This window comes from Arachis hypogaea, chromosome 11 (assembly GCF_003086295.3).
Source record: "Arachis hypogaea cultivar Tifrunner chromosome 11, arahy.Tifrunner.gnm2.J5K5, whole genome shotgun sequence".
Classification (NCBI taxonomy): domain Eukaryota; kingdom Viridiplantae; phylum Streptophyta; class Magnoliopsida; order Fabales; family Fabaceae; genus Arachis; species Arachis hypogaea.
In genome coordinates this window covers 18,021,798-18,034,068 of record NC_092046.1, presented here as the reverse complement: position 1 = coordinate 18,034,068, position 12,271 = coordinate 18,021,798, and the positions used below count along the sequence as shown (strand labels likewise).

At 35.8% G+C, this 12,271-nt stretch overlaps 1 protein-coding gene across 1 annotated transcript; it reads left to right on the top strand.

The window, feature by feature from the left end:
• Nucleotides 1–1,332: 1,332 nt before the first annotated feature.
• On the top strand, nt 1,333–10,737 carry LOC112720452 (uncharacterized). Its single transcript, XM_025771392.3, has 12 exons — nt 1,333–2,006; nt 2,120–2,221; nt 2,330–2,410; nt 3,935–4,044; nt 4,187–4,322; nt 4,782–4,880; nt 5,439–5,526; nt 5,821–6,266; nt 6,333–6,509; nt 6,636–6,833; nt 9,552–9,878; nt 10,438–10,737. The coding sequence occupies exons 1-12, from the start codon at nt 1,695–1,697 to the stop codon at nt 10,528–10,530; spliced, it is 2,169 nt and encodes a 722-aa protein (XP_025627177.1). The 5' UTR covers nt 1,333–1,694; the 3' UTR covers nt 10,531–10,737.
• The last annotated feature ends 1,534 nt before the right edge of the window (nt 10,738–12,271 follow it).

The following is a 12,271-nucleotide window of genomic DNA, read 5'->3' as shown; positions in this document are numbered from 1 at the left end:
GGATGAAGCTGTGATGGAGCGCAGTTGAGCTGCTTAAGAACCTGACACTCAAACTCCGTAAACGGAAGCCTAACCCACAATTCTTCAAGCACACAACTATGCATGTAGAAGAACCCAAACTCCCACTCTCGGTGATAAACTCTATCATCCACACTACATGGTAACAACTCTACCTTCACTCCGAAACCCACCCTCACTATTTTATTCACATCCACCTCCCTCACTGCCGCCTCATCAGAGAAAAATGATACCCGTGATTTAACATCTTTCCCTACCCAATCATAAGACCAATCCACCTTATCCTTTTTCTCTTTCTCAAAACCCATTAGCTCACAAAGCAGTACAAGAATAAACAGAAAGCAGAAGAAACGGATCAGAAATGAAAAAGGAGAATCATACCTCTCTTACTCATTCTTCAAAGAAGCAAGCATATAACCAAAAGCCAACAACACCCAACAAAAATCTGAAAGGATTAAAGCAATTAAAGGAACAAAACGTTCCAAATGATAACCCCCACTCCCAAAGCCACATCAAACAGTGAACCCAACATTGGGAATCAGCAAACTTAAATGAAACCATTACTCTTTCTCTTTCATCAGAAAATAACGGACACGACTCTCCACGTACCACAAATTTAAAACACAAAACCATCTTTTAATGAAGTAAGTTGATCTGGGGGCTCATCCACTAACCCACGCAAACCGAGTTATAACTCATCCAAAAAAGCTCAACCTGCTTCATTAAAATCCTCCTCAAGCTAAGCTTGGGGGCTGTGATATGATCATCATTATCTCATAATAATGGTCGTCATTATTGTACGTTATAACTCGGCCCCATAACAATTAGCAACATATGATGTACCTCGTTATCTTCCGTTACTATTCGGAATTATGAGCTATAACTCGGCGACAATAACATCTCCATCATAACCGACGTTCCAACGACAAAATAAGGTCGGTTACGATATCACTCAGTTAAACGGTAATACCGAGAATATAACGGGCAAAGAACTCGTCACATATAAAAGAGAAGTAAACTATTTCCAAAGACCTAAGTTTTTCCTGAGTAAACTAGAATACACACTGACTTAAGTTTCGGAGTGCCTTTGCAGGTACACTCCCCTCTTTTGATATTGCTCGTGTTCTCACACTCACGACGAACATAAGGAATTCGAATTCCAAGAGACGGACGTTCAACCTTGCAGCACATAGCTCGGCTGTTCTCGAGGACTTGAAGCCGATCTATTTCACAGGCAAGTTCATTAACTAAATTTTAAATTTAACACTTATAATTATATCTTTTATAATATTTTTAAATTTTAAAAATTATTTTACCAAACCTAAAGCTAAGCCTAACTCAATTGACCACTGCAAATTACGGTAGCAGGAAGAGGTTGGAAACACGTGGCTTACAGAAGTATGTAATTCGGAAACCGCAATCCGATAATTACCTCAACCTTACATCGCCGCCTTTGTTGCTCGTTCTACCTACATAACTCAGATTACGGAACCCAACAACCAAACTGGAATCAATTTCTCCCCTCATTAGCCCAAACAAACAAATAAGACAAAACAAACAAACTGAAAAAAAAATAATAATAAAGTCCCTTCACTAGTTCACACAAACATAACTCAGATTTTTCACAATCACTCACACTGAAAATTTTCTCGAGAAACATCTGAGAATAGAATAGAATGGAATCGACGCCGGTGAATTGGGAAGCTCTGGACGCTTTGGTAATCGAATTCGCCAAGTTGGAGAACCTAATCGAAGACGCCACCGCCACCGCCTCAGCCGCCGCAACCACTGCCACCACGTCGGCGTCTTCCCCGTCTTCTTCGCCGTCGCCGTCGCCTTCTTCTTCCTCGTACCAGTCGAGGCTCGTCATCCTCCAGATCAGGCGCTATCTGGAATCCGGCGTCGTCGACGCCGCCGTTGATCTCCTCCGCCTCCACGCTCCCTCCATCCTCAACGATCACAGGATCCTCTTCCGATTGCACAAGCAGGTCCATCACCTCTCCCTGTGTGATTTCGTTGAATTTTTTCTTTACTCGATGCATGATTTGTATTAATTTTTTCCGCCCCTGAATTTTCCTTTGTATTTGATTGATTTTTGTAGAAATTTATTGAGCTCCTACGGAAGGGAACAATGGAGGATCGCGATTCTGCAATTGAGTGTCTGAGGGCGGCTCTTGCCCCTTGTGCTCTCGATGCTTACCCGGTATTTGAGTCTTCAATTTCGTTAACATTTTTTTATTTTTTGATCCTTGGTTCTTTGGATTTGTTCTTCAACCACTGTACTAAGTTCTGACTTGTCTCTGTATTTAAGGAAGCATATGAGGAATTCAAGCACGTTCTGCTTGCTTTTATATACGACAAGGATGATAAGAGTTCTCCGGTAGCAAATGAGGTTAGTCTGAATTTTATTGTGTTTATTTCATTAAATATTCCCTCCGATATCTATTATATTTTTCGTACATTCTTGGTTGGCCCAGTGTATTTGGATACTGTCCATGTAAAGAGAAACATAGGACTTAAACTAAAACCAGGGAGATATTAAATATAAAGCATTTATTAGGGGTGAGAATTCAAGAAGCTTTTTGATCTTCATTTAGGACTCTGTTTTTTTAGCAAACAATTCTTTTACTCACCTTTTAACTCGCCCCTTGTGCAGCCGCCACCTAGTTGATGCTTGTTGCAACTAGGCAGTCCTGAAAGAACAATAATTGCTTTATCTATGTCAAGATATGTGTTGCATACTGGGAGTGTTGTGAGGTTATTGATTTAATTGGTGTTATTTGGTTGAATCACCAATAAGTTGTCAAATTCAAATGCTTTGGCAAGAATCACAAAGGGAGGATAAATAGGTAGCATGAGAAGACACCAATTGTTAGATCCTACTCAAAATATAAAATTATATTTGAACACATGTTAACATATATAATAACGCACATAACTCCATTTTGATGATGCATATGAAGGTTACAAATCAAAGTTATAATTTGGGTTTTGGATATAACTAAGTATTTTATCGAGATAGAGTGAGGAAGATTACAAGAAATCCTCCTTACACTAACCAAACTTAACAAATGAGGAACAATACCGATATAAAGCAAAACTTCCAATTTCTCAACATATTCAAGAGAGAAATCCTTCTTTAAAGGTCACTCTCTGGTCAAATAAAAGCCAATTATAACCTTACTCCATATAACTTGCTTATACAATATTTTTTGTTATTAAAAATACAAAAATTATGTGTGGAGCTGATGATGATATACTCCAAATACATAGACTGTCCATTCCCACAAGGATATGGCCTTATTGATTTTCCCAAAGACTGCAAAGCTGGTCAAGGAACAGTTCCTAAGTTTCAATTTATAATACAAAAAAGCAAGAATCTTTTGCCATAAAAACTCATAAACAGTACATAAATTGTGCACATTATGCAGTCTGACTATGTACTGATCTAACTACTGAAACCCTTCTGACTGGGCCTTTTTTGAGGAAATAAATACCATCAAAGAGGATTCCTTACCTAGCAACATCTTGCCAACTGTTTCCTACGGATATGGCTCTGCAATTTGTTATTTTCCATATAATGGCATGTTGAGCGTTAGGGTCGAAGGATATTGTGCAGCTAGCTTCAGTTTATGACTAAGTGTCTAGTAGTTGGATTTGACGTCCATGCTCTTCAAGAGAGTGTTTTCTTTCTTGGGAAAAATATAGGAAACATAATATGCTATTTCCTTTCAGTTTTTGACTTCTATGGTGTATTTAGCTTAACTGATTTAAATAATTAATTTTATTCACCTTGATAATTGCGATGGTATAGACCTTGGTCTGGTTTGTGATTGATGTCATACCCTGATTTGTAGTTTCGTGTCCATAGTGAATTTGTTCAGCATCTGATCATTTTTCCCCCTTCCTTATGCAGTGGTCTGAAAGGAGGAGACTTGACTTAGCTGGATTTATGTCCTCTATGTTAAGAGCTCATTTAAATGCATATGATCCAGTTTTTTCACTGGCTCTCAGATATTTGATAAGGTCATCTATTAATTCCCACTCCTACATTTTTATGTAATTGATCAAATTGTGGTTTATCTTTTTCCTGTGCAGTTATGCCTTTTTTTTTGCCAAACGTCGCAATTTCCTTAACTTTCTGGAATTTTTTTGGTCTCTTCTGCAGCATACACAGGGCATATTGTTTACGTCAAGGTATTACATCACCCATCTCTGATTTGACTGAAAGATTGCTCCTTGAAGAGCGTGACCATCCTGCAATACCACAGGACATCTTATATGAAGTACCACCATTTGATGAGGTAAGAATATCTGTCATATTATTCTAAACTTTCACTGTGAAACTGATAGAAACTGGACCAGATCAAGAAACTGAAAGTATATGCATGCTGTATATTATCACTACTTAGTTCTTAACCCCCCTCTTTCTTATATCCGCTTTTCTTATCCCACATTCTTGGCTTGATTCTGCCTTCTTCTTCATCTGTCACATTACTGTTACTATGTAGTTGCAATGCAGATTCTAACGTGCTGATCACACTGTTTTCCTACATGTTTTGCAATCCCATCCTGCTATCCCTTCCCCTATTACAGCTAGTTATGAGAGGGTCTTTGTTAGAAAACACGTGCAATTTAATAATGATATCATTTTGTGCACATATATCGAGAGATTGGCCTCCATGTATTTTTCTTCTATGTAGCACCCCTTTTTTAGTTTTTGTGCATCATTCATAAGATGTATATGTTTTTGTGGAATCCAGGTTGACATTCAGGCTCTTGCACATGCTGTAGAGCTTACCAGACAAGGGGCAATTGATAGCTTGAGATTTGCTAAGGGTGATCTGTTTCTGGCGTTTCAGGTTACATAGCAATATACTTGCTTATGGGCTTCTGCCTTGATTTCAAATATTGTTTTTTGTTTCTTATTTATTTTAATTTCCAAATTGCTTTTGCTTCTTTATCATTTGTGTGGTTTGGATGAAAGGATAAGCTAAAATGACAATTCCTAATTCATTATGGTTTATTTTTTTTTCTTTGTAGTTTCCGTTGCATTGTTCTTGATTTTAGAATAATAGATCATCATGCAGTCTTACCAAGAAAATTCCAGCATATTACTAATTACTCATCATTGGTTCTTTTTCATTCTGTTTAAAAATCTCATTTTTTAATTGTCGTTTGGACCTAAGGATCAATGTTCATACCATCTAGTTAGGTCCCCAACAATCTTTTTTGCTGTCATACCTTAATCTGGGAAAGGGCTAAAAGCACTGCACATAAAAGAAAAATAGTTGTAGGTAGTGCAAAATATGAATTAATGGTTTTCAGTCTCTTCCAATATTTAGTTTTGGCTGAACTGATGATTTATTCATGTCAGAGTATTGCCTCAATGTATTCAATACCTTATTCTTTTCTTGCAGAATGAATTATGTCGGATAAAGTTGGATACTCCATATCTTGATCAACTTGTTCGTGAGTATTGTGTTTACAGAGGCATTATTGAGTCTGGTATAGCATCTCCTTTGTTTAACTTAACTCTGTAAACTTATCTGTTATACATATCTTTCATGCCACTAGCTTATACCACTTGGTATGTTTCATGGCATCTGCTCATCATTAATCCTACATTGCATCTGAAGTCTCTTTGAAATTTTTAACTGAAGTTTTATGTTGTTATTCATTCTTTTATGTATTATATTCTAATAATGATTCTTGTGGAACATGTCCTATTTAAGTTGTGTCACATCTTCATATCCTGTTTTGATGTTTGATTATTTTTTTGCCAATTTATGATGAATTTAGTGTCTGAGAAGCAACCTATTCCTGAACCTGTAAAATTCAGCCAGCAAGACCCTGTTTGTTTCTCATCAAGAGATTGTTCACTTGAGCTAGATTGTAATGTTGGCAAGCATTCTGATGGTGAAACTTCTGTTACAAATGTTCGTGTGGATGGTTCCCCTGAAAATAATGCTGACGTGAGTAGCATGCAAGGAATGGATGTTGAAGTACGATATGCTTCTGAGCTGACAAACAGTCATGAGGACTGTAGCACGAGTGGATCACAGCTGCTCGAGAATCCAAGTATCTTGCAACGAAGAAGAATGCCTGGAAATGGAGAAAGGAGCAAACGCAAGCGCTGGAGAGGAAGATATGATTATAATAACTATGTAGCCAATGCATCTTTGGAAGATAGCAAGCAAGAAAATAGCATAAGTACTGCTGTATCAACTGTAACAAAGGAGAAGCAGGTATAGTTTGATGATTGATGTTATTCCATCTGGGAGCTCCATTTTTAACATAGCATTGTTTTGCAGGGTTGCGAAAAGCTTTCTATAAATGATGCTAGTAACACTGAAGATAAATATGAAATTCTGTTGGGAATGAAAGATTTGGCTAGTAATGGAATGGCTGCTGAAGCAGTTGAAGAAGTCAATGCTATTGATCCTAATTTCTTCTCTCAGAACTGTGTTTTACTCTTCCAACTCAAGCAGGTAAATGGCATGTATGATGATGTTGATATCCTTTTCTTGAATATTTGGTGAGAAGGGCCAATGTATTGTTTAGTTCTGCATTCGTCCATCAAGTATTTGATCTTTTGAATGGGTTTCCTTCTTTAGGTTGAGTTTCTGAAGTTAGTCAGCTCTGGTGATTATAATGCTGCTTTAAAGGTTGCTTGTTCCCATTTGGGTCCTTTAGCAGCTAGTGACCCTACTTTATTGAAGCCCTTGAAGGAAACTCTCTTGGCTTTACTTCGACCTAGTGAAGATGCTCTTGGAAGTGCTTTACCTCTAAATGCTTTAGCTGCTTCTCTACAGGTATTGAGTGGTTTATTAAATGCGTATGTTGTCGAAAATGGTCTTTGTCCATTTATATACTTTTTCTTTTAAATATTGCATGTTAATTAACACTGCATCCTTGCTCAGGATTCTAGCACATCATTAACCCATGTGGCATCCTTGCTTATGGTTCTTGTGCATTAATGTGATAAAATTTTTGCCAAGTACACCTGGATTAATACATTCAGTAATTAATGTGGTATCCTTGCTCATGGTGCTTGGGAAGTAATGTGAAAAAATTTCCTTGCTCATGGATAGCACTACTAATAGATAATGTTTTGAAGGGAGTACTAATAGGTTACTCGATGATTGTTTGTTGAATGCTTATAAACTTTCCATCCCAAAAATAATGGAGAACTTTATAACATGTATATTTGTCCAAGAGTAGTGTTGTAATTCTAATGATAATTTATATGATGTGGAGGCTTCTTATGACGAATCTTTGTAGTATGGTTTTTGGGGGGGGGGGGTGGGGGTGCCCGTAATCCTACCCCGCACACCCCCACCCACACACAAAAAGGCATCACAACTTTTTTTTTAATATTTTGCATCAAAACATTTATTTAGCAAAGTATTATACAAATTATTCCAAGTATTAATGAATTTTATGTATAGTTTTACGCATCATGTTGAGCTATAAAAATTTGTACCAGATTTTTAAACATGCCTTGATGCTTATAAAAGTAATAAAATAAATATAATAAAGATATGACCCAATACATACATACATATACACACGCACACACTTTTTTTCTTTTTGAAAACAAACAAGAAGCACAATCTTGTGTACATTCTAGGGACACTTGTAAAGCGGAGCTCTACATGTTGCCATCTTTGATATTTCTCTTCGAAAAATTTGACATATTTGGGGTACTTGTTAGTATGTTCTTTTTATGGTTAGTTAATTAAGGTTTCCAAAGAGAGAAATCTCGAAAGTGTTTTGTTCAATGAATTCATTGAACACTAAATTTTTAATCTATCTATATGTTTAAACTTTCTATTTCAGTAACTTAAACGTGTCATAAATCCTTTCTTAGTTTTATTTTCAATGATTTAAATCTACAAGTTGCAATTTTTTATTACTTTATTTTTTTTGTGTAGTAGTTTTTTTTTTTCATCAATAGTTATGATAGATTTTGTGTATGTTTATTATACGAGTATGTGTGAGGCTAGAATTTTTAGAACATATAGACCCAAAGATACTCGTCAAGACCTTAAAAAATTCTGCCAATTATTCAAAATGAAAGGACTTAGGAAGAAATACTCATTGTTATACATAACATCAAATTTAAATGATGTCTTCTCTAGACTCTCTATAGGACACATACCATAATTTCACTTCATCACTCATGGACCCATGGACTTCTAGGGTCTCAAGATTTTACCAAGACTAAGAATTCAAGAAAACCCAAAGGTGGCGATGGTTTGATGACCAGATTCACCACATCTTAGTCCACACCAGCTGTAATCATTGTGCTCTTTGACTCTTTTGATTGTTCTAAAAATAATCTTGGGCTTCATGTTGTTGGTCGTGCTACTTATAAACTGTACAAACTCACATCTTCAAGAGACACAATGTTGCCACTTCCGTTGGAACGTGGACCAACATGATGTCATTATTTACAATACTGGTTTGTTGTGCTAATCAATCTTTATTGGGAATCACTTGAAGCTACTTTGCATTCTCATAGTCTCATGGGAATCACTTGAATCTTTATTGGGAATCACTTGAATCAAGTCCCTGAATTTTTATTGGGAATCACTTGAATCAAGTCCCTGAATTCCTCTGAAAACAGCTAGACACAAGAATTCAAGCTATAATCATACAAATGAACACAATGAAACTCTCAATATTAGACAAAAGGTGTGAAACTAGCAATTGTAATCAATTTTAAACACCTACTAGAGTCATTGCTATTACACACAGTTTATCCAGACTAATGGGAAAATATTGCGACAGTTGTGTGTCCTGAACTGTACATAGATCTCTGAATAATGCAGTGCAACAAACTCACTCAACGAAAAAGAAAACAAAATGCAGTGTAATAGTGAAGATCCCAAGATATCAAGTTGGAAAAATTCTGGTAGAGCTTTACAATGCTAAAAAATTTTGCAGAACGCATGCTAATACTAGAATATAATAAGAGAGCAGTGTGTTAATCAAGAATCCAAATCACATAAACACATGTTTTGCCAAAAGCAAAGACAAAGTTCACAATAGAAATAAAATAGCATGACAATAAAGTATCAAATAGCAAGTACAATCACACATAGTAAAGACAATTGGAGAATATGTATATAGGCTGACATAGTGGTTGGGCTTCTGATCATACCTGTGGTGTAGCCATGGAGCCATAATGGGGCTAGATGGCTGGTGCGGTTTGAGTGAAGTTGCTGGGGATGGGAATGGCAAGGCTGTAATTGGTGGAGGGAGGTTTCCTAGGAAGGGCCGAAAGACACTTTTGTGGCTGTGTGTTGGGTTATTGGTTGGGTTCAATTGGTTGTGTGTTGGGTTATTGGTTGGGTTCAGTTTGTGTTGTTAAGTCGCTCTGCAACTTCATGCCTTATTCTGTATCTTAAAGCTATCCAATCATTATGGGAAGGATCGTTTCATTATGTTTTTATTTTTTTATACAAGATGAATATTTACTGCTATGCTATTTCATAATGTGAATTGTTTGTTTTCATAATGTACAGGTCGCAGTTGGTAGGAGGCTTGGGGTTGAAGAACCGCAACTCATGAAAATAATGCGAGCCACTCTACATACACATAATGAGTGGTTCAAACTTCAGATGTGCAAAGATCGGTTTGAAGGTCTCCTGAGGATCAATTCTTTGAAGGAGGTTCATGCTCCCTTCCTCACTTCCATGTGTACCTCTAAGTCGCATACTGACAGCTGCACGAATGGTTCATCTCAGGCTACTGTATCTTCAGGCACGAGACCATCAGAAGATGGAAGTAGTCCAACTCAAGATTCTTCACGAGATGCCATCTGTGATGAAGGTGCAATTCTCAAAGTAATGGTAAGTTATGGTTTCTTGCCAGTCTCTCCCTTTCTCTCGTGCAAAATTTTGAAATCCTAGTTAACTAACATGTGCTCATACGTTTTGGGTTTTTTCTCGCAAATCATGATATATTTAATGGAAATATAGTCTAGTTTCATTGGCAGAACTTTTTATGTAAAATAATTTGCACCAAATTTATATACGCTAATCCTCATGATAGAGTAGTCTTATTGTTAATGCAACATTGATATACTAAAGCTCTTTGATTTGTTGTGTCAATGGTATAGATAGATTTTTTATCCCTCGTTAGTTTCTTGTGTTTGTGATTTTGTTTGTTTGATCCCTCCTATGGCTATGCCGTCAAATACACAGTTGTTTTGCTATTTTTACTGTGTTTTAGGTTTTCTGGATGATGTGGGGAAAAGAAAATTGAGAGTAACAATTATTTTTTCCATTTTCACTTATTTTTTGGGTATAAATTTTTTAACATAGAAAATATTGAAAATGATAGGAGTGTTTCTTGGGCAAGTGTGTATAATATTCTCTCTCTTTTCCATGTATTTATGGATGTGTGCAGGAGTTTTTGGCTTTGCCTAGGGCCGATGCTATCCACCTGCTTGCACAATACAATGGAAATGCGGAGACGGTCATTCAACAGTTATTTGCCTAGCCTTTGTGAAGGAATATCTAGTTTACTATTTTGAAGAGAGGCCCAAGTATTATTTTATTCAAATTTGTGAATTTATGATATGTGTACAGAATACAGATAGCTGCAAAGAGAGGCTTTCCTTAACGTTTGAAATCTCTGTACAGATTCTCAATTTTTATACTCAGTTTTCATGAGGAAGTTGTGATCAATAAAATAATTATTCTGATTTATGTGGCGTTCTGAGAATAGTAAATGATACTTTTAGGTGGAAGAAAAAGTGGTTATACTTGCTGAATCAAGTTTTTAACATTTTTGGGAATAGTAGCAAGGTAATATAATTTCCATGTTTGGTAAGTTAAGTGTGAAGAAATTTCTTGAAATTTTGCATTTTTAAGAATGTAGTATTTTCACATTTTAGTAAATTTTGATTTCCATGTGGAGGGTGGAAATGGTAATTCTCTTTTCATGAGAATGTTTCGCAAAAAATGAAAGATCTTCTCATCCTAATATTTAAATTGGATGATCACAAACCTTCGCCTTTGTTTTCTTCTCTTTTCTGGTTGGGATTTTTTTCTCTCTCTCCCTTTTTTATTTAAATTATGCTATTTAGTGTCACAAAAGATGGGATTAATCCCGGATTTTGATTGATGATGTAAATTTGATATGGATTGTAATTGGAAGAGAAAATGTGTCATATCTAGATTATTCTTTTTCGAATGATTAGATGAATTCCTTTTATTGAATGAAGACCAAAGAGCAATATTGTTCTCCTTATTATTTCATTTATAATTCCCCTTATCCCGCGTAGTGTCCGATTGTGATTTATGTTGAGCAAAGTTCAAGTTGTACTCGTATCTCTTTCAACGAACTTATGCAAAGTTCTCTTAGATTTTCCTTTATCTTTCTACTTATCTTTTAATCTTTTATGTTTTCAAAACAGGTTCTAGTATAATTTTCTGTTTACAGGTATTACTCATTAAACTAAAAATGCATGTAATTTAGTTTTTCATGTGTGGGAAACCGGTACAAATGGATGACACAGCAAAAATGTTCTATCAAATGAGTCACATATTGTGTATATTTATATGTATTATAAATATTTTTACAGCCTACTATACGTCCAAGTATTTTTAAATTTAAGTCTGACCAAATAGGTCCGAACTCAACAAAAATTACTTTTATTACACCAGCGTATACACACGCATGTTTCAATAACGCTTTGTCTTCGTCTCACGTTATTTTTTCTTCGCGTTCTTCCTTCTTTTTCGCTTTCCTCTTCCGTCTTCACATTCCTTTTTCTTGGCGTTCCTTTTTCTTTTTCGCGTGTTTTCTCTCAGTCGTCATTATTTTATTGTTACTGTTGTTGCTATGCTTTTTCTTTTCCTCCTTTTAATTGAGGTTCATTTGGATCCAAAAATGAATTCGATGTGTTTTTGTTGATGATTGAGTCTTTTTGACTGCTTGTTTAAAATTGAACTAATTTCGGTTCATTTGTGAAATTAATTTCGGTTCACTTGATACTGCTAATAAGTGTTTACCAAATTTTTTATTTCTTAAGTAATTTCGGTTCATTTCTTAGTTTAATTGAGATTCATTTGGATCCAGAAATAAATTTAATCAATACTTATCAGCAGCATCAAGTGAACCTTAATGAATACACAAATGAACCGAAATAAATTAAGAAATGAACCGAAATTATTTAATGATGGCATAAGAGAAAACCAAAACTAATAAAGATATGAGCCAAATGTTGGTGTTATTT

What these genes read in the sequence shown, in the direction of transcription:
- LOC112720452 (XM_025771392.3), top strand. Translation starts at nt 1,695, where the DNA reads ATGGAATCGACGCCGGTGAATTGGGAAGCTCTGGACGCTTTGGTAATC. An exon ending in CTGTAACAAAGGAGAAGCAG is followed by an intron (nt 6,267 to 6,332) that starts GTATAGTTTGAT and finishes ATTGTTTTGCAG; the next exon opens with GGTTGCGAAAAGCTTTCTAT. An exon ending in GTGCAATTCTCAAAGTAATG is followed by an intron (nt 9,879 to 10,437) that starts GTAAGTTATGGT and finishes GGATGTGTGCAG; the next exon opens with GAGTTTTTGGCTTTGCCTAG.